We start from the raw sequence: 24,073 nt of genomic DNA, 5'->3' as shown, positions 1-24,073 counted from the left end.
GGATTAAGGGTTATGGTGTTCGGACCGGAAAGTGGAGCTGAGTCCACAAAAGATCAGCCATGATCTCATTGAATGGCGGAGCAGGCTCGAGCGGCCAGATGGCCTACTCCTGCTCCTAGTTCTTATGTTCTTATGTCATTGGGCTCCTCAAGATGCGCTTCCTCTCCCAGGACTGCTCTGGTGGGGCTGTCTAATACAGCTGCTAGAGGGTTGTGGACATTGTTGTGTCCTGCACATCAGCAGCGGGGCGACATCTTGGAGGAGGGGGATTGTTGCTCGTTCTGGGTGAGTGTGCTTTACACTCAATTTGGCTCTGTTTCGTTCCTTAGCTCTAGAGTCGCCAGGTATCGTTAAGATACCGCCACAAGTTTCAAGTTCAAGTTCAGACCAATAACTCCATACACCAGTTAGTAAGTTCAAACAAGACACGTTTATTATAATACAGTTATCTACTAATTGTGCATATAAAACTACAAGACTAGGCTAATCCTACCACTAACAGGCCAAATACTCACCTGGATAAGGGAACTGCCGGATCAGGGATCAATGGTCTCTTGCTCTGCACTGGGTCCGCAGGTTTCCAGTAGTTGTGGACTAAAGGAGCCAGGAGTGTCTACTCTCGTAGCGTGCGTTGTATGACACTTACTTGATGGCGGCTGCTGGCCAGGCCTCTCCTCTCCGTAGTCAAGTTCGAGAGCTGCTACAAAGGTGTTCTTGTTGGGAGGGCCGGCTGAGAGAGCTGGTCAATGAAAGGCTGGCTAAGAGAGAGAGCTGGGGTCGGGGTCTCTGTCTTATACCTCTCCCAGGGTCTCGCGCCCACCTGGGCGGACCCTCTATACACTCGCAATCGATTGGGTCTCTTCCTAATCGATTGATTTGAATTTCCCCAATAACGGGGCAGTCCCTCGATCACTGGGCAGTTCTTGGGTCTTATTGTTTTGGACTTCTCTTGGCGCCGAGAAGTCTGGCCTTCTATTCAATGTAGCGATTTGAGTTAACTTGTTTCCATTGTACCTGGGAATCACCGGGTATCGCCTCATTAGTATGCTAACTTGTTTTTTTCACAGTGCTGTCTGGTTTCTGCAGCAGTCAGAATACACAAGCGCTTCTGCAAGCTGCTTGCTTTTGCAACATGTTCATTTTCCCTGCATTCTTTGTAATCTTCCATTTTGTGTTGGGCAGTGGCCACCCCAGGTGGCTACAGGGTGATTGGCAGGCCTTGTCAGAAGAGGATGATGATGGTGTCCAGGATGAGCCAGACGAAGACCCGGAGCTGATTCGAGAGACCGAGGAACGACTTCTTCAGGGCTGTTGAACCAGGGAGAACCTGATCAGCTCTCGATTTGCCAGCCAGGAGGCCAAAACACCGGCAACTCTATCGGCATCACAACCCCCCTCCCCATCCCATTTTCTTGGGTTTTTAATTTTTTATCGCGCCCCTCATTGTGTGACAAAAGCTGACTCCTGTCCTTGAGATAACATACCACTGTGCTCATATGATCCCTGGTTGTGTTATGGGGACTCCTTCTCAAGGGCCACATCATTTTGGCAGGGCGGGGGTAATAGTGGGGTGGGGAATGGGGATGGAGTAAGCTTTGGATTCATAGACTAGGAATGCTGTCACCCATGGCTGCCTCACAGTGCGGCTCCCATGGCCTGTCACTTTTCCGTGAGGATGGATCCCTGTGGGACATCCATTGGCTCAATGCGTACTGAACAGCCCCCAACACCCCCCATCTTCACAGCCTAAGACCAGCTCAGCCCAATCTTCCCACCCATAGGACAACAACGAGAGGCCGAATGGACTGATGGTGGATAAGTGTTTAATTGTGCATATCTACAGTGTGCCCCCTTCCCCTGACTCACTCTATTCAACTACACCTGTGCCAAATTAAGTGTCGTCTAACTTTTTGATTCTCCGTGGCCTCCCACTCCTTCTAGGTCTAGCCTCATATTGCACATCAGGAGTGAAGGAAGCCTGCTGCTTGTCTCGCCCTCTGCCCTATTATGTCCTTGGCTGGCATCCTCTGGAGGGCCTGGGCCTGGATGGGCCCAGCCGACCTTCGGGTGTCACAGGTGATGGCGTGTCTCCCTGTTCTGCCCGCTGCCCACAGATGTGTCAGTGGCAGGTGGGAGGGATTCAGAAGGGCTGCAGTTTCCAGCACATACCTGGTTGGAGGCTCCAGGATGGGACCCATACCTCCCTCCTCCCTCCTTCCTCGGGGGGGGGGGGGGGGGGGGGGGAGGGCAGGCAATGATTAAGTCTGGAATAACATATCATAGATTTCCCATCATATTTTATTGCATGTTAGTGCTATAGTCTTAATATTTTTAAAATATGTGATAAACTTTGACACTAGGTGGGACACGTTGGTTTGATGAAGATTGTGAAGATTTGAAGACACCAGATTGTCCAGCAGGGTAAGTACAGTCCATTATTCATAGTTGAAACTGGGCCCTGCAAAAACAAATTTCCTATGGGAATTATTTTTGCAGTGCTTATTGTATTTAATAATGTAGGCTTCAGTAAGGAAATTAGACTTCAATTATAATAATCAATTTGATCAGGTCTGCAACTGATCAACATAATTCAGCAATCGCTGTTTTGGTGTAGATTCAGCATCATGCTGAATTTAATCATGTTCCCCTTTAATATTATTATCTTTTAAAATAATCTTTATTGTCACAAGTAGGCTTACATTAACACTGCAATGAATTTACTGTACTGCAGTACATGTTGGTTTTACATTCAACAAATGTATTCCATGACCAGCACTTACCAATAGTAGGTTAGTGTTTCCACCTTGGATGTAATTGCTGATTTTGGTGCAAAATTTGGCCAAAATTGCTTCTGTTCTGAAAGTAATTTTCAATCCCAGATTTCCACTAGAGGCTGGTTAAGCACAGGGCTAAATAGTTGGCATTCAAAGCAGACCAAGGCAGGCCAGCAGCACGGTTCAATTCCCGTACCGGCCTCCCCGAAAAGGCGGCGGAATGTGGCGACGAGGGGCTTTTCACAGTAACTTCATTTGAAGCCTACTTGTGACAATAAGCGATTCTCATTTTATTTCATTTCTACTTAAATTCATTTTGGTATCACTAATTGCGAAATCTGCCATGAACCATGATGTAGGGTTCTGTTGTTAAAGATAATTTTAAAGAAGGGCATCACGGTGGCGCAGTGGTTAGCATTGCTGCCTCACGGCACCGAGGTCCCAGGTTCGATCCTGGCTCTGGGTCACTGTCCGTGTGCAGTTTGCACATTCTCCCCGTGTTTGCGTGGGTTTCGCCCCTCCACAACCCAAAGATGTACAGGGTGGGTGGATTGGCCACGCTAAATTGCCCCTTAAATGGAAAAAATGAATTGGGTACACTAAATTGATTTTAAAAAGATTTGAAAGAAAGGTTGCTTTGAGTAATATGTAGTTAAGAGAAGTAACTTAGCCCAGCAAAATTAATACCGTTTAAAATGGGTTTGTCACAAAACAATAAGCATTTTAAATCACATTGTCAATCCCCCACTAATGAGTGATCAGATTTTAAGTTATTAAATGACATTAAAAATAGACAAAACTATTTTGATTGGGGAACAGTTGTCAGTTCCTTTGAATTTTATTTTGAAAAATTCATTCAAAACCTTTCAAAATGTTCCACTGGTGTTGTATCAACCAAAAGATGCAGCTTAATCTTTTGGGGCCTACTCTCAGTACTGATAAATTCATCCTGGGGTCAGTACTGATAAATTCATCCTGGGGTCATGGTCATTTTGTGGGTAAGGTGGGCTTTTAGTGCAATGTTTATAAAACTAGGGCAAATGATTTCAGAAACCTGTCACTGAATGCAATTTGTAATTGTGCTCAACAAAACATCACAATTGCCCAGCACGTCCAGGCTAGTAAGTTGCTGGTGAGAAGATCAGAAACTGAACCTGTAGAAAACATTGCTTAGGCCTCATTGGAGTATTGTGTACACTTCTGGACATCAGGCTTTAGGAGGAATGTCAAGTCCTTAGAGAGGGTACAGACGAGGGTATAGATTAGTGTTCGGGGTGAGGAGTATGTGAGACAATGGCAAAGCGGAGTTGTCCTCCAAAGAATAGAGAAAATGGAGAGGAGATTTGATGCAATGTTAGCATTCATGTCAAAAGGGCTAGAATACAAGACCAGGGATGTACTTCTGAGGCTGTATAAGGCTCTGGTCAGACCCCATTTGGAGTATTGTGAGCAGTTTTGGGCCCCGTATCTAAGGAAGGATGTGCTGGCCTTGGAAAGAGTCCAGAGGAGGTTCACAAGAATGACCGCTGGAATGAAGAACTTGCCGTATGAGGAAAGTTTGAGGCCTCTGGGTCTGTACTCGTTGGAGTTTACAAGGATGAGAGGGGATCTTATTGAAAAGTACAAGGTACTGCAAGGCCTGGATAGAGTGGACGTGGAGAGGATGTTTCCACTTATAGGGAAAACTAGAACCAGAGAACAATATCTCAGACTAAAGGGACGATCCTTTAAACAGAGATGAGGAGGAATTTCTTCAGCCAGAGGGTGGGGAATCTGTGGAACTCTGCCACAGAAGGCCATGGAGGACAATTCACTGAGTATCTTTAAGACAGATAGATAGGTTCTTGATTAATAAGGGGATCAGGGGTCATGGGGAGAAGGCAGGAGAATGGGGTTGAGAAAATATCATTCATGATTGAATGGTGGAACAGACTCGATGGGCCGAGTGGCCTATTCTGCCCCATGTCTTATGGTCTTATGACCGAGGCATTCAAATCTTGGAATGTTTCAATGGAGGATATTAGAAAAAAAATTGTTTCCAGTGGCAGAAAGGTCAATTGCCAGAGGATACGGGTCTAAAATGATTGAAAGAACCAGAGAAGACAGGAGGGGAAAAACACGCAATGAGTTATTGTGATCTGGATTGCACTGTCTGAAAGAATGGTAGACGGAGAATTAATGCTAATTTTCAGAAGGAAATTGGATAAATACCTGGAAGGGCAAAACAATTACAGGGTTTTAAACTAATTGGATAGCTCCACCAGAGCACGATGGGCTGAATGCCTTCTTTCTGTGTTGTACCATGTTATGATTCTATGATAGCACTTGCTTGTTATTATCTGCAGAACAATGCGCATTTCTCTCCCAGTATAGCAAAGCACTGTGGTCAAAACCTCATGCACAGTCTGGCATCTGGGAGAGGCAGAGCATTTAGAACTATGATGAGTGGGTGAAATGAGATAGAGCAGTGGGTTGGAAACTATGAGCAACCCTTGCTTTCAGTTTGGACATGCCAATCTTTGTTTTGTAAATCTCGTGCTATTGATCTGCTTACATGTCTCAACAAAATCCACCATCTAAGCTAGGCAGCAGACTGGGTAGCATCTCTGCCTCTGAGTCAGAAACTCTGGGTTCGAGTCCCACCCCAGGACTTGATTACCCAACCAAACAGGTTGAGTGTGTCAACCTGAAAATCCTACTAAACACGCCAGTGGCTGGCGGTAAGAACAGGAAACACTCCTGGTGCCCCACTCGGTTTGGGAAGAGAATTGGAATTTAATGCTAGAAAATAATTTCAAATGATTGCTCACAGAATGAACAGAGAAATTAGTTAGCCTACATTGGCTAATATGATCTAACCTCCATGGTTTATTATAAGTGAATGTAACTACAGAGAATCACATAGTTCATTGTTAGGACAAGATAGACCACAAATGAGTGATTATTACTAGTGATGGTCATTGAAATTTAGTTCCGCTGTTTTTTGTTATTCGTCCGTGGCGTCGCTGGCTGGGCAGTATTTATTGCCCTTGAGTGGATAGTTAAGAGTCAACCACATTGCGATGGGTCTGGAGTCACATGTAGGCCAGACCAGGTAAAGATGGCAGATTTCCTTCCCTAAAGGACATCAGTGAACCAGATGGGTTTTTACGACAATTGACAATGGTTTCATGGCCATCACTGGACTTTCAATTCCAGATTTTTATTAAATTCAAGTTCCACCAACTGCCCTGGTGGGGTTCGAATCCAGCTTATTGAATTCCAATTACCCATCTGTAGTAGTGGGATTCAAACTCGGGTCCGCAGAGCATTACCTGTTTCTGGTTTACCACTCCATTGACAATACCATTATGCCACTTCCTCCCAAAGATTTTGTTCATACATATACAGTTATATATTTTTGACATCTGCAGAAGAAATGCTCACATATAGTTGATTAATACTTGTAGTTACTGAATGTAGTTAATGCATAATTAATGTAGCTTTTTTAAAAACAGATCCCTTGCTTTAACATTTACGCGTTACACATTTTAGCTTTGTTCGTCCACCACTGATTATTTTCTCTGTGGATGGGTTTCGAGCTTCGTATATGAAGAAAGGAGGCAAGATCATGCCCAACATTGAAAAATTAAGTAAGGCTCTTTCTAGTAAAACTTTCATTTTAATAAGTTCAAGTCACTGTATGTGCCTACTAAAAGATGGAATGTGTCTGCAAACGGCAAACATGCAAATTCTGAATATAAATGAATTTTAATATTATGCAACTATTAACTAAATTAACTCATCTATAATATTCTGACAGAGAGCAATATTTTTAAATAATAAAAACAGAAAATTCTGGATCAACTCAGCAGGTCTGGCAGCATCTGTGCAGAGAAACAGAGTTAACATTTTGAGTCTATTGCGACTCACAAGGACTCCAAAAGTTATCTCTGTTTCTCTCTCCACAGATGCTGCCAGATCTGCCGAGTTTATCCAGCATTTTCTGTTTTTGTTTCAGATTTCCAGCAACTGCAGTATTTTGTTTTTAAATGTCTGGTTAAACTTTTAAAGAGATAAAAGAAAATTTATGAATAAAAATGTTGCTATTGATAAACTCCGAAGGTTCACTCCTCGAGAATGGTTTCTTTGATTCTCCTGCTTCCCTGAAACTGCTTGATTAACGCGACTCACTCGTTATTTCAGACAAGTCCTTGAGATAACTCCCTGAAAGCAGAAGTATGCATTGAAAATACCAGTCAACGCAACATCATTACTTCAGGGCATTCAAAATTCCTGAAAGAAACTGCAATGAATAAATTCCGAGTTGATTCGGACCGACTCCAGCACCATGAATGGTGCATTTTAAAAAGTGGGATCCTCTCCAAACTTAGTAAATCAACTCTATTTATGCTATAGGGCTCTTGGAATCCAGATCACTTTTAAAGGTGACAAATCTATGGAAGATAAAGTACTTTAAAATGCAATCATTATTCTACGCCACTCTCCACAGGCCCGCCATCTCTAAATGGGTTACCATTGAAGATAATCAGCTGTTGAAAAGCACATGTAGACCATCTGAGACAGTTGATTGGATGAAGGTTCACTGACATGCAATGCAAAGATCTTTACTGAGCACATTGGCCAGGCAGCATTGGGTTCTACAATATTATTTTGTGCAGATCCCAAAAGGACCCATTGGCAAAGACTAACTTTGTAGAACACAATCTCAGAAAATGAGTATCTTTCAATTTGAAGACTGTCTCCCTACCACCAACAGGTCACTTGTCCTTCAGATCTGCTTCAATCACATTTGAGCCCTAGCTGTCGAGAGGAGTGTTTCAACTGATAATTCGTTTTCAAGCCTTATGCTGTGAAACACAAAAGCACTTCCTGCTTATCTTTCAACATGCCCAAAATAGGTCCGGCTGTTTTCCATGGATAATAATGAACATTTCCAAATAGGAACGAGTTAATCCCTTCAATGTAAATGTGTCTTCTGCCCTTCAGCTTTGATTGATTTGCACAAAGTCATATAACATTCACAAGTAAAGTTAAACAAATCTGTGGTTTGAATCAAACCCTGTACTCTTTGAAAACCTAAAAATAACACAGGCTGTTGAAGAAAATAGAACCCTTCTGTTTTTACAGTAACAGCATAAAAACGTCTTGTATTTTATTTGCTATAGAGTAACGCTTTTATTGTGATTAATTAAAACATTGCAAAATCCAAGTAGACTGTGTGGACATAATGGGGGTAGATCCTGCCCTCTGCAGTTGTGTAAAATTCCTGATATTGAAGTGGACAGTCTGTTTGACATCTCTCCTGGTTTTTATTTCAATTGACTTCAATAGAAATGAAAGCAGGAGAGATGTCAGAAGGGTGGCTGATCCCTTCTCATCATCCAAGTCCCCAAATACATCTTCCAACTGAAAGCAGCAATTTATTTGTGCTTCTTTCAATTGAGTTTACTGGTCATGATAAGGTCTGCTCCACATTGTGGAGACTAAACATAGACTTGGTGGGGGGAGAGAACCATTTTGCAGAACACCTCCGTTTTCTGTCTATGGCCTACCACAGTGTTCCCACGATGCTCAAAGCAAGCCTGAGGATCAGCATCTCATCTTCAATATTCTATGTGCTTTTTAATGCGGTCTTGTTTCTTTCATGTTGAATTCAGATGGCTGCCTTATAGCCATTCATGCCTCATCTGGAACATCTATTTCTTTTCAATATGCATTACCAATCTCTTTGTCTTTTGCATCAAGAAATCTTTCGTTATTTCATCTCTCCTGCCTTCTATCCTTTTACCAAACCTTTCCATGTTTTCTTGGAGCTGGTTTAGCTCACTGAGCTAAATCGCTGGCTTTTAAAGCAGACCAAGCAGGCCAGCAGCACGTTTTGATTCCCGTACCAGCCTCCCCGGACAGGCGCCGGAACGTGGAGACTAGGGGCTTTTCACAGTAACTTCATTGAAGCCTACTCGTGACAATAAGCGATTTTTATTTTTTCATTTTATTGTTGCCCTATCCTAAATTTCACTGGCTTAAAAACACTTACATTTCTAACTTTCTTCAGCTCTGCTGAGTGTTCATCAACCTGAAACACAGGGCGGGACTTTCCGCGCAACCCGCTGCGTGGTTAGCAGCGGCGGAGGCAGCCCGCCATTGGCTGGCAGCGAGATCTTCTGGTCCCACTGTTGTCAACGCGATTTCCCATTGAGTACGCCCCTCACCACTGGGAATCCCATGGCGGGAGTTCACCAATGGCGGGACTGGAAGATCCCGCCAGCATGAACAGCTGGAAAATCCCAGCCATTAACTCTGTTTCTCGCCACAGATGCTATCTGACCTGCTGAGTATTTCCTGGAATACTTGTTTACATTTCAGATTTCCAGCATCCGCAGTGGTTTACTTTTGTGTTAATGTGCCGATTGGTCATCATTTGGTTTAGAATGTTGTTTAAAGTTAGGATCTGTTCAAAAAGGATTTTGTAGTATGTGAATTGTTACGTATATTAATACAGCAGAGTAAACATTTTGCATATTCATTTTGTTGACCTCCCTCATTTCCACTGTTGCAAGGTTTGGGCTTTGGACAGACTACAAACTTGTAATTGAATGAATTCCAGATGTACACATCTTGCTGCACATCTTTCATTCACCCAAATCTGCATGAGCTTCGTGATTGAAAAATGAATCCAGATGCTGAGTATTTTCAAGTGTAACTGAATTTTTATTGTGCAAGTTGTCAATTTCAGAGAATTACATATCATATCTAAGTGACATATCATGGCTTATAGGACACCAAACGTGAGTGTTTCTTCCTGGTAGCAATCAATGACATTGCGTCAATGTTGCAACACACGTTTTTTTCACATATAGTAACAAATGTCTTTGTATTTAGGATCTTGTGGAACTCACTCCCCCTACATGAGGCCAGTATATCCGACAAAAACCTTCCCCAATATGTACACCCTTGCTACTGTAAGTGTTCCATTTTGTATCACTAGTTGTGCTTGAACTATGCATTTTTATCGTAAGCCAATTTCTTTATCTATTGACAAATTAATTATGTTATGAACAACTTGAATTCAAATTGTGTATAGTTTAATTTCAGTGTGCACTTTTGTATGACACAAACTATTCCCTTCATGCAGTATATGAAATGGTGGTCGTTCACATGACAACCCTGTAGATGTATGCACTGCATGGTGTGGTATATACCCAAGTATATATCCTCGTTGTGACAATTTTACCAACATTATTTTCGTCAGTAAGGGAAATCTTCAATTCACCCAAAGGTTCCTGGGATAGTGAGAGGAAAAACAGGAATTCAGTTGCTGAAATAAAAACAGTAAAACCTGACAAAAGATCTATGCTTGAAAAGTTAACCTGTCTTTTCTTTTCCTTTCCAGCTCCTGACAGATCTGTTGTTTGTTTCCAGTGTTTTCTCTCTTTTTAAAACTTTTCTCTTTCAGCTCTGATTGCTGTTAGTGGCCCTGCTGAAAGTTCATGCTTGAACTTTCTGGTCAGGCTTAGCTGTGATATCTTTCATGTTAGATAGCTCACATACGGGGTGCCAACATATTGGAGATATACTGGTGCAGATGGTATGCTACATTCTGCAGTCAACCCCTTCAGCGAGATAATTGTTAGAAGGAAAAATGGTCAGAATGGTGATTTGGAGATTGATTTCTTTTTAATGACACATGCTGCCCTGTGGCGCTTAAACAGGAGCTGGAAAGTAATCAGGCCAGCAACTTCTGTGAAGAGTAAAAAACATCTGTCTTGATAATCATGTAAAATCCTTTTTCTTCTCCATTTTTTGCCTTTTTGTTGAGTACTATGCTCATGACCCTGATTTAAACTAATTTCGTGATAAACAAGCCTTAAAGTACTAACATAGTAGAGAGCCTGTGTGCGTAGGAAAAGGAAATATATGGGATTCATTAATGGCAATAGTGTTTTCATTAATGCTGTGTCAATACCTTTTATCCCCTCCTTTAAAATTTCGGTACATTTTATGTACAGTGTGTAGCCCAGGTTTTGAAATTAGTGAATGAGCAATACATTGGAAACTGAAATACGGGCAAAGAATTATGTTAGAATATTAAATTCATTTAAAATTTGTTTTCTCTTTGCCATCAAACACAAATGTTAGTTTTCCTGCGCTTTGCTACTATATAAATAATTTAGAAATACAGCTTTGAACTCCAGTACTAATTTGCTGTGTTCGGCTTTCAGATGTATATTTTCCCTAGTGAAATGACTTAGTGTGAAAAGGTTGTGTAAATTCTGACGAGTAAAACCCACGTCTAATCAGTTTGCTTTGGTTTTTCATACAAAGGGACTTTATCCTGAATCACATGGAATTGTTGGCAACTTGATGCACGATCCTGTGTTTGATGCCAATTTCAGTCTTCGAGGTCGAGAAAAATTCAATCCTCGATGGTGGGGAGGACAACCAGTAAGTTCTGAGTGTCTCTTATTCTGAGACCTTGGCTGGGAAAAGCAGGACAGTTTGCCTTCTAATTTAAGTGCACTTTTATTTTCCAGTGGAAATGTGTAATTAACATTTCATAATCAAATTAAAGACAGAAAATGAAAGGTAGCAGGACTTTGTTTTATCTGTACATGTTAGTTCTGAAATATTGAATTCACAAGTTTACATGAACCAATCTATTATACTCAACTTTTTATTATTCTTTCGTGGGAATTGGGCGTCACTGGCCTGGCTAACATTTGTTGCCCTTGAGAAGGCAGTGGTGAGATGCCTTCTTCAACCACTGCAGGTCATCTGGTGTAGGTCACCTTCAGCTCTGTTAGGAATGGAGTTCCAAGACTTTGAACCAGCCACCTTGAAGGAATGGCGATGTATTTCCAAGTTAGCTTGGCGTTTGGAGGAAAACTTGCAGGTGGTGGTGATCCCATGTGTCTGCTACCCCTGTCCTTCTAAGTGGCGAGGTTGAAGACTTGAAAGGTGCTGTCAAAGGAGCCTCGGTGGTTGCTGTCGTGCATGTTGTCTGTTGGACACACTGCTGCTATTATGCATCAGTGATGGAGGGAGTGAATATTTAAGTCAGTGGATAGGGTGCCGATCAAGTGGAATGTTTTATTGTGGATGGTGCTGAGCTTCTTGATGCCATTGGAGCCGCATTCATCTAGGCAAGTGGGGAGCATTCCATCACATTCCTGACTTATGCCTTGTAGATAGTGGACCTGCTGATCTGCTCTTGTAGCCACAGTATTTATGTGGCTCGCCCAATTCAGTTTTTGGTCAATGGTAACCCCCAGGATATTGATAGCGGGGATTCAGCAAAGCCATCGACTGTCAAGGAGAGATTGTTAGATTCTCTCTTGTTGGATATGGTTATTGCCTCTCACTTGTATGGTCTGAATGTTACTTGCCACTTTCCTGCCCAATCCTGAAAGTTGTCCAGGTCTAGCTGTGTATGGAATGGGCTGCTAGAGTATCTGAGAAGTTTCAAAATATCTATTTTTAATTAGGGTATTTCTATTTTACAATAGATATTGGGTGTCATCTACCAGCTGTGTTGTGCTCTCGCTCGAGTGCAACACGGCCAGCAGATGCCGGGAGAGGGCTCCCGTGGGCGTCCCAGCAGCCTTTACACATCTTGGGATATACCCAAGTCTTTCACGGTATCGGAATCAGAAACCTGTCCAAACGGCGCGTGCCCATGTAGATTTTAAGCCTATGTAGGCAGGCTTACCCAGAATCTATCAGCCTCCCAGGATCTACCAGCCTCCCCAGCAAGGCTGTAGCAGGCCGCCATTCAGTGTGTGTTCATACAAATGTGGACCAAGTGGAACGGCACCTCTGGGGATTTCCCGGCCCATCGGAGGCCCCTGGGTGGCCAGGGATAGTGTAGGATGACTCCCTGGCCCTCCCCATGAAAAGCAGTCACCTTGGCATTGCCCCTTTGCACTGCTGCCCTGGCACTGCCAAGGTGCCTGGATGGCACTGCCAAGGTGGCAGTAACACTGTCAGGATGCCAGGGTGGCAGTGTAGGGGTGCCCAGGTGCCTGGGTGGCACTTGCCAAGGGTTAGGGCCCGAGGGGAGTGATGCCCAAGAAAGGAAGATGAAGGGGGATATCAAGGGTGGGGGGTGCAGGACAGGTAAGTAGGGGCCTCTGGGAGGTTGGGGGGAATGATTTGTGGGGGTCCTGGAAGCGGGGTGCCTGGAAGGTGATGTGGAAGGCCTGAAGATAGGGGACCCCAGGGACCCATAACAGGGTGTCCTCACTTGGGAGGCAGGGGATAATGTCCATTTGTGTGGGACATGACATTGTCCATGGGTAGGGGGTGCAAGCTCATTTAGAGATTGGGAAACCCTTTCAAAATGGAAGCCTGATCTCTGAGTTCAGTTTCCCAGTGCTGAAAAAAATTCTTCAGGCTGGATTATTCTGCTGTTGCCGCCGTAAGATCACCATAGACAGTGTGGGAATCATGTAAAGCTTCGTTGACCTTAGGCCGGAATGTCCGGTCTTCAGGCGGGCACCCCAAGTGTGGGGTAAACCAGTGAGAAACTTCCCAGGGGCAGTGATAGAGGTACAAAACTCCCTGCAAAATCCACCACAAGTGAACTTAGAAATGTTTCCATTAAATTCTGCCCATTATAAAAAACCCACAGTACCCACAGCAGAGGATACACAAAACCAACATAACAAAAGCCCCTGCCAACTGTACACACCTCATCCACAGAGAGGAGAGAAAACTAAAAAAGTAACAACCCCCCCCCCCCCCCCCCTCACCCCCGTAGGAGCCGACAGTGACTAATTCCTTAAAGTAGGTAATGAATAGATGCCATCTCCAGTAGAACCCTGTAATCGACCCCTTCATGTTGTAGTTGACTATCTCCAGGTACAAGAATTTCATTAGGTTACCCAACCATACCAAGGTTCTGGGTGGAGGAGGAGACCTGGACCCCAGCAGAACTTGCCTCCGGGCAAGAGACAAAGGCAAGGACATCTGCCTTCACTCCCTTCTGCAGCCCTGGCGAGAGTATCTGGGAAGTTATGAATGGACTGAACATTGTGTAACAGCCAGCGGCATCTCCATTTCGGGCCATATGAAGGGAAGGGGAAATGCTGTAGCAGCTGATGATGGTTGGACCTAGGATCTGGCCTGGCTCAGTGGTAGCAGTTGCTAAATGAGCCAGTATCTTGTGGCCTATCTAGTTCCATTCAGGTGATTCCAGCACAGAATCTCAGCTGGAATGATGTGCTGGCAAAAGTGCTGTCATTTGGATTATTGAACTGAGGCCCATTTGGCCTCTCAGATGGCTGTAAAAGATCCCCTGGTACAATTCAAAGAAAAACAGGTCACTTTTCCCAATGTTCTGGCCAACATTTATCCGTCAGCCAATATTATGAAGAAAAAGCAGATTATTTAGCCATTTTTCTTGTAACCGTTGTTTCCTACATTTCAGGAGCACTCAATTAGCTGTGGAATTCTGAGGTCATGTACATATACAAGTTCTGTACCCTGAGGCACCATGTACATATACAAGTTCTGTACCCTGAGGCACCATGTACATATACAAGTTCTGTACCCTGAGGCACCATGTACATATACAAGTTCTGTACCTGAGGCACCATGTACATATACAAGTTCTGTACCCTGAGGCACCATGTACATATACAAGTTCTGTACCTCGAGGCACCATGTACATATACAAGTTCTGTACCCTGAGGCACCATGTACATATACAAGTTCTGTACCCTGAGGCACCATGTACATATACAAGTTCTGTACCTGAGGCACCATGTACATATACAAGTTCTGTACCCTGAGGCACCATGTACATATACAAGTTCTGTACCTGAGGCACCATGTACATATACAAGTTCTGTACCCTGAGGCACCATGTACATATACAAGTTCTGTACCCTGAGGCACCATGTACATATACAAATTCTGTACCCTGAGGCACCATGTACATATACAAGTTCTGTACCTGAGGCACCATGTACGTATACAAGTTCTGTACCCTGAGGCACCATGTACATATACAAGTTCTGTACCTGAGGCACCATGTACATATACAAGTTCTGTACCCTGAGGCACCATGTACATATACAAGTTCTGTACCCTGAGGCACCATGTACATATACAAGTTCTGTACCCTGAGGCACCATGTACATATACAAGTTCTGTACCCTGAGGCACCATGTACATATACAAGTTCTGTACCCTGAGGCACCATGTACATATACAAGTTCTGTACCCTGAGGCACCATGTACATATACAAGTTCTGTACCCTGAGGCATCATGTACATATACAAGTTCTGTACCCTGAGGCACCATGTACATATACAAGTTCTGTACCTGAGGCATCATGTACATATACAAGTTCTGTACCTGAGGCATCATGTACATATACAAGTTCTGTACCCTGAGGCACCATGTACATATACAAGTTCTGTACCTGAGGCATCATGTACATATACAAGTTCTGTACCCTGAGGCACCATGTACATATACAAGTTCTGTACCCTGAGGCACCATGTACATATACAAGTTCTGTACCCTGAGGCACCATGTACATATACAAGTTCTGTACCCTGAGGCACCATGTACATATACAAGTTCTGTACCTCGAGGCACCATGTACATATACAAGTTCTGTACCTGAGGCATCATGTACATATACAAGTTCTGTACCCTGAGGCACCATGTACATATACAAGTTCTGTACCTCGAGGCACCATGTACATATACAAGTTCTGTACCTGAGGCATCATGTACATATACAAGTTCTGTACCCTGAGGCACCATGTACATATACAAGTTCTGTATCCTGAGACACCATGTACATATACAAGTTCTGTACCCTGAGGCACCATGTACATATACAAGTTCTGTACCTGAGGCATCATGTACATATACAAGTTCTGTACCCTGAGGCACCATGTACATATACAAGTTCTGTACCCTGAGGCACCATGTACATATACAAGTTCTGTACCCTGAGGCACCATGTACATATACAAGTTCTGTACCCTGAGGCACCATGTACATATACAAGTTCTGTACCCTGAGGCACCATGTACATATACAAGTTCTGTACCTCGAGGCACCATGTACATATACAAGTTCTGTACCTGAGGCATCATGTACATATACAAGTTCTGTACCTCGAGGCACCATGTACATATACAAGTTCTGTACCTGAGGCATCATGTACATATACAAGTTCTGTACCCTGAGGCACCATGTACATATACAAGTTCTGTATCCTGAGGCACCATGTACATATACAAGTTCTGTACCCTGAGGCACCATGTACATATACAAGTTCTGTACCCTGAGGCACCATGTACATATACAAGTTCTGTACCCTGAGACACCATGTACATATACAAGTTCTGTACCCTGAGGCACCATGTACATATACAAGTTCTGTACCCTGAGGCACCATGTACATATACAAGTTCTGTACCTCGAGGCACCATGTACATATACAAGTTCTGTACCTGAGGCATCATGTACATATACAAGTTCTGTACCCTGAGGCACCATGTACATATACAAGTTCTGTACCTCGAGGCACCATGTACATATACAAGTTCTGTACCTGAGGCATCATGTACATATACAAGTTCTGTACCCTGAGGCACCATGTACATATACAAGTTCTGTATCCTGAGACACCATGTACATATACAAGTTCTGTACCCTGAGGCACCATGTACATATACAAGTTCTGTACCTGAGGCATCATGTACATATACAAGTTCTGCACCCTGAGGCACCATGTACATATACAAGTTCTGTACCCTGAGGCACCATGTACATATACAAGTTCTGTACCCTGAGGCACCATGTACATATACAAGTTCTGTACCCTGAGGCACCATGTACATATACAAGTTCTGTACCCTGAGGCACCATGTACATATACAAGTTCTGTACCTGAGGCATCATGTACATATACAAGTTCTGTACCCTGAGGCACCATGTACATATACAAGTTCTGTACCTGAGGCATCATGTACATATACAAGTTCTGTACCCTGAGGCACCATGTACATATACAAGTTCTGTACCTCGAGGCACCATGTACATATACAAGTTCTGTACCTGAGGCATCATGTACATATACAAGTTCTGTACCCTGAGGCACCATGTACATATACAAGTTCTGTATCCTGAGGCACCATGTACATATACAAGTTCTGTACCCTGAGGCATCATGTACATATACAAGTTCTGTACCCTGAGGCACCATGTACATATACAAGTTCTGTACCCTGAGGCACCATGTACATATACAAGTTCTGTACCCTGAGACACCATGTACATATACAAGTTCTGTACCCTGAGGCACCATGTACATATACAAGTTCTTTCAGGAAAGGGTTTTCATCATTTTTATACATTTCCAGATGGAACACACGTGTGAATAGACATCAAACTGTTGAGTGTAACCATCCAGTATACATTTCTAGACATGAATTTTGAGCCCAGTGCACATGCAGAGTGTGTGGTGCTTGTGGGGGGGGAGGTGTTGAAAGCGTTAAGCTCCTGCCCTGGGAACGGTGTGAGTTTCAGGGGGGGAGGATAGGAAAGACGAGGCTGTTTGGTTTGCTTTGTGATCTGGGGTTAGTTACGCTTGAACTCCGCAGGGAGGGATCCTGAATATTGAATGAGGTGCTGTTCCTTGTCACCAATGGGTGAACTGCAATGTTGAGAGGATGGTTTGTGATGTGCGAGTCTCCAAGAAGGGGCCTCAGAACTTTGGTGGTTTCACAGCTCCAGGCAGAGATTGAACGTGACTTGTTCTGACTGGCAGATGCCCTACATGGGTAGGCCGACACTTTGCCACATATGGGACTGCATCTGCTTGTGTGCAGGGTATTGTTCACTGCGAGTGACCCTTTCTTTTCATTGGGCAACCATTGAGCAATCTTCTCTGTACCGTGAGATTGGCCATGTTCCCAGATATCTTTCAGACTGTATCCAGAATGGCTGGAAGTGGGAATGTGATCAGAATATGTGGTTAACGGTCCCTTCTAGCACCCACCCATACAGCAGTTGTCTGGTATGGAGTGTTGAAATTTGTATGGTGCGACTTGACAATGTTAAATTGGCCTTCCTTTATTTTGCTGCAAGTGGCAGTGTTTGCAATCAGACTCCATGGGGTGGGTTTTTTGTCTTCACTGCTTGAGTTATAATGTGGTGGAGCAGATTGTCCACACTTTAGAGACTTTGATGAGTTTTCATTCCATTGCACTATCCTTCGCTTGCCCGGCTGTGCATCCAATTGCATTGAATCCAACTGGAAGGGGACAGTAACTGCGAAGTTGTCTATGTGACAGTGACAGCCATTAAGGTTACTGAGGTGAGCACTTGGGGCCCACCTGCATCGCTCCATTTTGGGTGAAGAACAGGTCTTTTTCAGAAGTAGTGCAAGAGAGGGGGGGGGGGGGGGGCATGGAGGTGCAGTGGTTAGCACTGCTGCCTCGAGTTTGCACATTTTCCCCATGGCTGCATGGGTCTCACCCCAACAACCCAAAGATATGCAGGGTAGGTGAATTGGACAAGCTAAATTGCCCTTTAATTGGAAAAACAATGAATTGGATACTCTAAATTTATTTTATTAAAGGGAGCTGGTCCAAGAGGGTCTTCGTGGACAGAGTCCTGGCTTCACTGGTGGAAGAAACAAGTGGGGCCATAGGAAGGTCATCCACTTCAGGGATTTTTGACCCCAATGACTGCTGTGCTAAGGCTACGTGTGAATGTTGTATGGGTTTATAACTCCAACTCCCCACGGCACAGTAGCACAGTGGTTAGCACTGTTGCTACACAGCTTCAGGGTCCCAGGTTCAATTCCCAGTATGGGTCACTGTCTGTGCGGAGTCTGCACATCCTCCCCGTGTGTGCGTGGGTTTCCTCCGGGTGCTCCGGTTTCCTCCCACAGTCCAAAGATGAGCAGGTTAGGTGGATTGGCCATGCTAAATTGCCCGTAGTGTCCAAAAAAGTTGGATGGGGTTACTGGGTTATGGGGATAGGGTGGAGGTGTGGGCTTGGGTCGGCTGCTCTTTCCAAGGGCCAGTGCATACTCGATGGGCCAAATGGCCTCCTTCTGCATTGTAAATTCTATGATTCTATGGTAATTGGCTTGGGAGGCTGGAATTCTTCTTCTTGAATGTTCTGCTTTGCTTCTGTACACAGCTCCAAACACACTCTGTAGCTCCATGTGAGAAAGCAACTTCCATGCACTTCCTGCAATCTGGCATACTGGCTGGAATTCTATGGTCGCTGGGATTTTCTGTTCCCGCTGGCAGCACACCCTCACCAGCAGATTTTGTGGTGGCGTGGGGTGGTTTCAATGGGAAATCCCATTGAAAAGCGGTGGGAGGGTAGAATCCTGCTGGCAGCGAATGGTGAGCCATCGACAACCACATTGCTGGGGGACTGGAGAATCCCTTTCACTGTTTTTGTAGCTTGTGGTCCGATCTCTCTACATTGGGGGGGACTAAACACAGATTTGCCATTCTCTCTGCTGAGGAGCATCGCTATTCTGTGCTCCTGATCTAGGCTCCCGGCTTCAAATTCCCCTTATTCCCAGTCCAATCCTGAGATCACTGGCTTATGCTGTTCAAAGCAACCTGAATTCGAAGTTAATGAACATCTTGCGCTGGATTCTCCGTCCTGCCGTACCGCATTTCTGTTTCAGCACGCTGGCGGGATGATCTATTATGCCGGCTGGTCAATGGGGTTTCCCATTGTGGGGCAGCCCCACGCTGTCGGGAACGGAGCATCCCGCCGGCGGAGAATCCAACCCCTTATTTCTTTAGCTTGCTACCGCCCTTGTATCTGAAAATTAACATTAGCAGCTTCTGACCATGACTGCCTTCTCTAAATTCCAGTTTGCTTTAGAACGTAGAACAGCACAGCACAGTACAGGCCCTTTGGTCCATGATGTTGTGCCGACCATTTATCCTAATCTAAGATCAACCTAACCTACACCCCTTCAATTTACTGCTGTCCATGTGCCTGTCCAAGAGTGGCTTAAATGTCCCTAATGACTCTGACTCCACCACCTCTGCTGGCAGTACATTCCACGCACCCACCACTCTCTGTGTAAAGAACCTACCTCTGACATCTCCCCTATACCTTCCTCCAATCAGATTAAAATTATGTCTCCTCGTGACAGCCATTTCCGCCCTGGGGAGAAGTCTCTGGCTATCCACTCTATCCATGCCTATCATCACATTGTACACCTCAATCAAGTCACCTCTCTTCCTTCTTCGCTCCAGTGAGAAAAGCCCCAGCTCCCTGAACCTTTCTTCATAAGACATGCCCTCCAGTCCAGGCAGCATCCTGGTAAATCTCCTCTGCACCCTCTCCAAAGCATCCACATCCTTCCTATATAAGGTGACCAGAACACAATATTCCAAGTGTAGTCTAACCAGGGTTTTATAAAGCTGCAGCAAAACCTTGCGGCTCTTAAACTCAATCCCCCTGTTAATGAAAACCAACACACAAATACGCCTTCTTAACAACCCTATCAACCTGGGTGGCAACTTTGCGGGATCTATGTACGTGGACCCCAAGATCCCTCTGTTCCTCCACACTTCCAAGAATCCTGCCTTTACTCTGTATTCAACATTCAAATTCGACCTTCCAAAATGAATCACTTCACATTTATCTAGGTTGAAATCCATCTGCCACTTCTCAGCCCAGCTCTGTATCCTGTCAATGTCCTGTTGTAACCTGCAACAACCCTCAACACTATCTACAACTCCACCAACCTTCATGTCATCAGCAAACTTACTGAGCCACCCTTCCACTTCCTCATCCAAATCATTTATAAAAACCACAAAGAGCAGAGGTCCCAGAATAGATACCTGCGGGACACCACTGGTCAGCTATGTTCCTATTTGGAGATTTTTACTAATTTAATCTTCCTAACAACTTTTCGTCACCTTACAATCTGTCCTTTATATATGATCCAGCACTTCAACCTCTGACTAGTTTAAAAAAAAACCTGATTAGAGGTTATTAAACCCATCAACAGATTCTTTGGGGCATTACAAATACCTGATTCAATTGTTCTCTCCTCCCTTTCTTCTTTTACTTAATCTTATAAAGGAACTCGCTTATCTTCTAATTTTAATAAAACATTAACTTGGCTTCTCTTTTGAAGGGTTGATGGAGTTACACTGTGATTTCTGCACTTTCTAGTTTTCATTTGGATCTCAGGTTCTTGCACTTTGTCCATTTTCAATTTGAATGGTTTATTAATGAATTCTCAGCTCCTCATCCTTTGGTGTGCATTGACGATTTGAGTTATATATAAAAGGCAGAAGTAAAACAGGTTTCTTTGTTTGTGTTACTGTTCTCCAGTTTTTGCTGCTGCGGGGGTCTAGATCTAACACAGGGTAAATATACCGTAAATGGCAAAACTCTTAGGAATGTAGAAAGTCAGAGATCTGGGCGTGCAGATCCACTGACCTTTGAAGGTGGCAACACAAGTGGACAAGGTAGTCAAGAAAGCATATGGAATGCTTGCCTTCATTGGACGGGGCATCGAGTATAAAAACTGGCGAGTCATGCTACAGTTGTATAGAACCTTGGTAAGAACGCACTTGGAATATTGCGCATAATTCTGGTCGCCAGAAGGATGTTGACGCTTTGGAGAGGGTGCAGAGGAGGTTTACCAGGATGTTGCTGGTCTGGAGAGCGTTATCTATGCGGAGAGGCTGAACAGACTCGGACTGTTTTCATTAGAAAGACGGAGGTTGAGGGGTGACCTGATCGAGGTCTACAAGACTATGAGGGGCATGGACAGAATGGATGGGCAGGCACTCTTTCCCAGGGTGGAGGGGTCAGTCACTAGGGGGTATAGATTTAAAGCCCATGGGGCAAAGTTTAGAGGAGATATGTGAGGCAGGTTTTTTTACGCAGTGGGTGGTGAGTGCCTGGAACACGTTGCCAGGGGAGGTTGTGGAAGCAGATACATTAACGGCATTCAAAAGGCATCTTGACAAATACATGGATAGGATGGGTATGGAGGGATACGGCACTCGGAAGTTCTGAGGGTTTTGGCCAAGGTTAGTATCAGGTACAGGCTTGGAGGGCCATAGGGCCTCTTCCTGACCTGTATTCTTTGTTCTTTGTGGGGTGCTGTGCGAGATAGGAACAGCTAATTCATGCTTGTTAGCTTACTGTGTTATTAGGTCACCAAGAAAAGAATTTTACTGGCTATAATTGAAAATCATAACTTCTGACAAAGATTTAAGTTAGTAGACCGGAACTGAGGTCTTGTCCTGTTGTGATTCAGACAGCTGCCTTTAAGGGACGGGATTCTCCGGTCCCCCAGCCGCGTGTTTCCTGGCTGCGCGACGTTCGCTGGTGGCAGGATTCTAGCCTCCTGCCACTCGTCAATGGGATCTCCCATTGAAACCACCCCAAGTTGCGTGATATCCTGCTGGCAGGAGTTGCAATGCTGGTGGAAAACCGACAACCGGATAATTCCAGCCAAGCTATCCCTTCCATTTTTCACAGGCATCCCTGAGCAGGCGGTGGCCTTGCAGCATCAACTTCTAATCTATATTGGATGAGGATATCAGGCGAATTCTGGAGTCTAATAATGAGGGAAAGTACAAGGGCTGCGTTTTCATGCTTCTGTCATGTCGGAACGGAGGTGGGGGAGTTTTAAAACTGACTCCATTGGCAAGGGTGGGTATTATGGGGCCACTCCTCACTATTGTCATTGAGTCGGGCCTGGCTGGTTTGGATATGTGGTTCATGCCTTCTCAGAGGAATCGTGACCATTGGGGGAAAGCCTGTTCTGGAGTTAGGAACCTTTTAACCTTTAAACAGCTAAGTTTAAAAGGTCTTCCAATACTTCAATGGTCATCATGAGATGTTAAATATGTTTTCTAATGCAACAATTGATCATAGAGCTCGACCCTAAAGGTAAGTGAATATTACAGTGACCAGCAGTGTGTAAGTGTTCACACGCAATAGAGTACTTGCTCTAGTCGAGAAATGAATTGTATTTTTTAAGGATTATTGAGAATAAGATATTAATATGTAATCTGGACCCAGTGCTTTAATCTTTACATTGGTTTAAAATCCAGACATCAGTTGAGTATTTGAAGCCTCCTTCAAGTGTCCGCCAGGAGCTCTATAATAACACTGGGAAGTCCTTCAAAGGATCAAGAAACTGTCAAAATAAATAATTATCCATTTAAACCCCTCTTAAAAGGGTTTAATTCTATTAAGTGCTCATAAAACTTTCAAAATAAGCAAACAGGCATTCACAAATCATTTCAAATAAATATATTCATCTCAGCAGCTCGTGCAGCATGGTGGCACAGTAGTTAGCACAGTTGCTTCACAGCTCCAGGGTCCCAGGTTCAATTCCCGGCTTGGGTCACTGTCCGGAGTCTGCACGTTTTCCCCGTGTTTGCATGGGTTTCCTCCGGGTGCTCCAGTTTCCACCCATAGTCCAAAGATGTGCAGGTTAGGTGGATTGGCCATGATCAATTGCCCCTTAGTGTCCAAAAAGATTAGGTAGGGTTACTGGATTATGGGGATAGGGTGGAGGTGTGGGCTTTAGTGTGGTGCTCTTTCCAAGTCTGGTGCAGACTCGATAGGCTCAATGACCTCCTTCTACACTGTAAATTCTATGATTCTATGATGAAAAGTGCCTGTCAAACAAATTCCACAGCCTCCTTGACAGCGGTGTAAACAGCCCCTATAGAGCAAAATCCATTAGTGGGCTTGGAACCCAGCCACATATTCATAGTGAGATGCCATCATGAAGTTTAAACAACAGCTCTTGAGCTGAATACATTGAAATATTTTAAACAGGCTGAACAGATGGCTGGTATGTCAATCAAATAAATCAGCCATGTTTTGAACCAGGTGACCATCTGTTCAGTCAGCTTCTTGGCTCTAGAGCCTTTGCACATATAATTGTGCAATGGAATCACATGATGAATGTTTGGCTAGGTTGAAAATCCCACAAATGGATTCAGCTCGATAGACTTTGTTTACACATACCGTGCGGGCAGCACGGTAGCATGGTGGTTAGCACAAATGCTTCACAGCTCCAGGGTTCCAGGTTTGGTTCCCGGCTGGGTCACTGTCTGTGCAGAGTCTGCGCGTCCTCCCCGTGTGTGCGTGGGTTTCCTCCGGGTGCTCCGGTTTCCTCCCACAGTCCAAAGATGTGCGGGTTAGGTGGATTGGCCATACTAAATTGCCCGTAGTGTCCTAAAAAGTAAGGTTAAGGGGGGGGGGGGGGTTGTTGGGTTACGGGTATAGGGTGGATACGTGC

The 24,073-nt window shown here is 44.3% G+C and overlaps 1 protein-coding gene across 4 annotated transcripts in view; it reads left to right on the top strand.

The window, feature by feature from the left end:
* Positions 1–24,073, top strand: part of enpp2 (ectonucleotide pyrophosphatase/phosphodiesterase 2) — a 171,509-nt gene that overhangs the window by 44,241 nt on the left and 103,195 nt on the right. For all 4 annotated transcript variants that reach the window (XM_038809792.1, XM_038809790.1, XM_038809789.1 and 1 more), the window contains 4 exons: positions 2,361–2,421; positions 6,309–6,406; positions 9,660–9,739; positions 11,103–11,222. In XM_038809792.1, coding sequence (XP_038665720.1) covers positions 2,361–2,421; positions 6,309–6,406; positions 9,660–9,739; positions 11,103–11,222 — 359 coding nt within the window. The remainder of the gene's footprint in view (positions 1–2,360; positions 2,422–6,308; positions 6,407–9,659; positions 9,740–11,102; positions 11,223–24,073) is intronic.

The sequence above is a fragment of the Scyliorhinus canicula genome, chromosome 10 (genome assembly GCF_902713615.1).
Source record: "Scyliorhinus canicula chromosome 10, sScyCan1.1, whole genome shotgun sequence".
In the NCBI taxonomy this organism is placed as follows: domain Eukaryota; kingdom Metazoa; phylum Chordata; class Chondrichthyes; order Carcharhiniformes; family Scyliorhinidae; genus Scyliorhinus; species Scyliorhinus canicula.
Note: the sequence above shows the minus strand (reverse complement) of the source record. Positions and strands in the feature narration are given on the sequence as shown.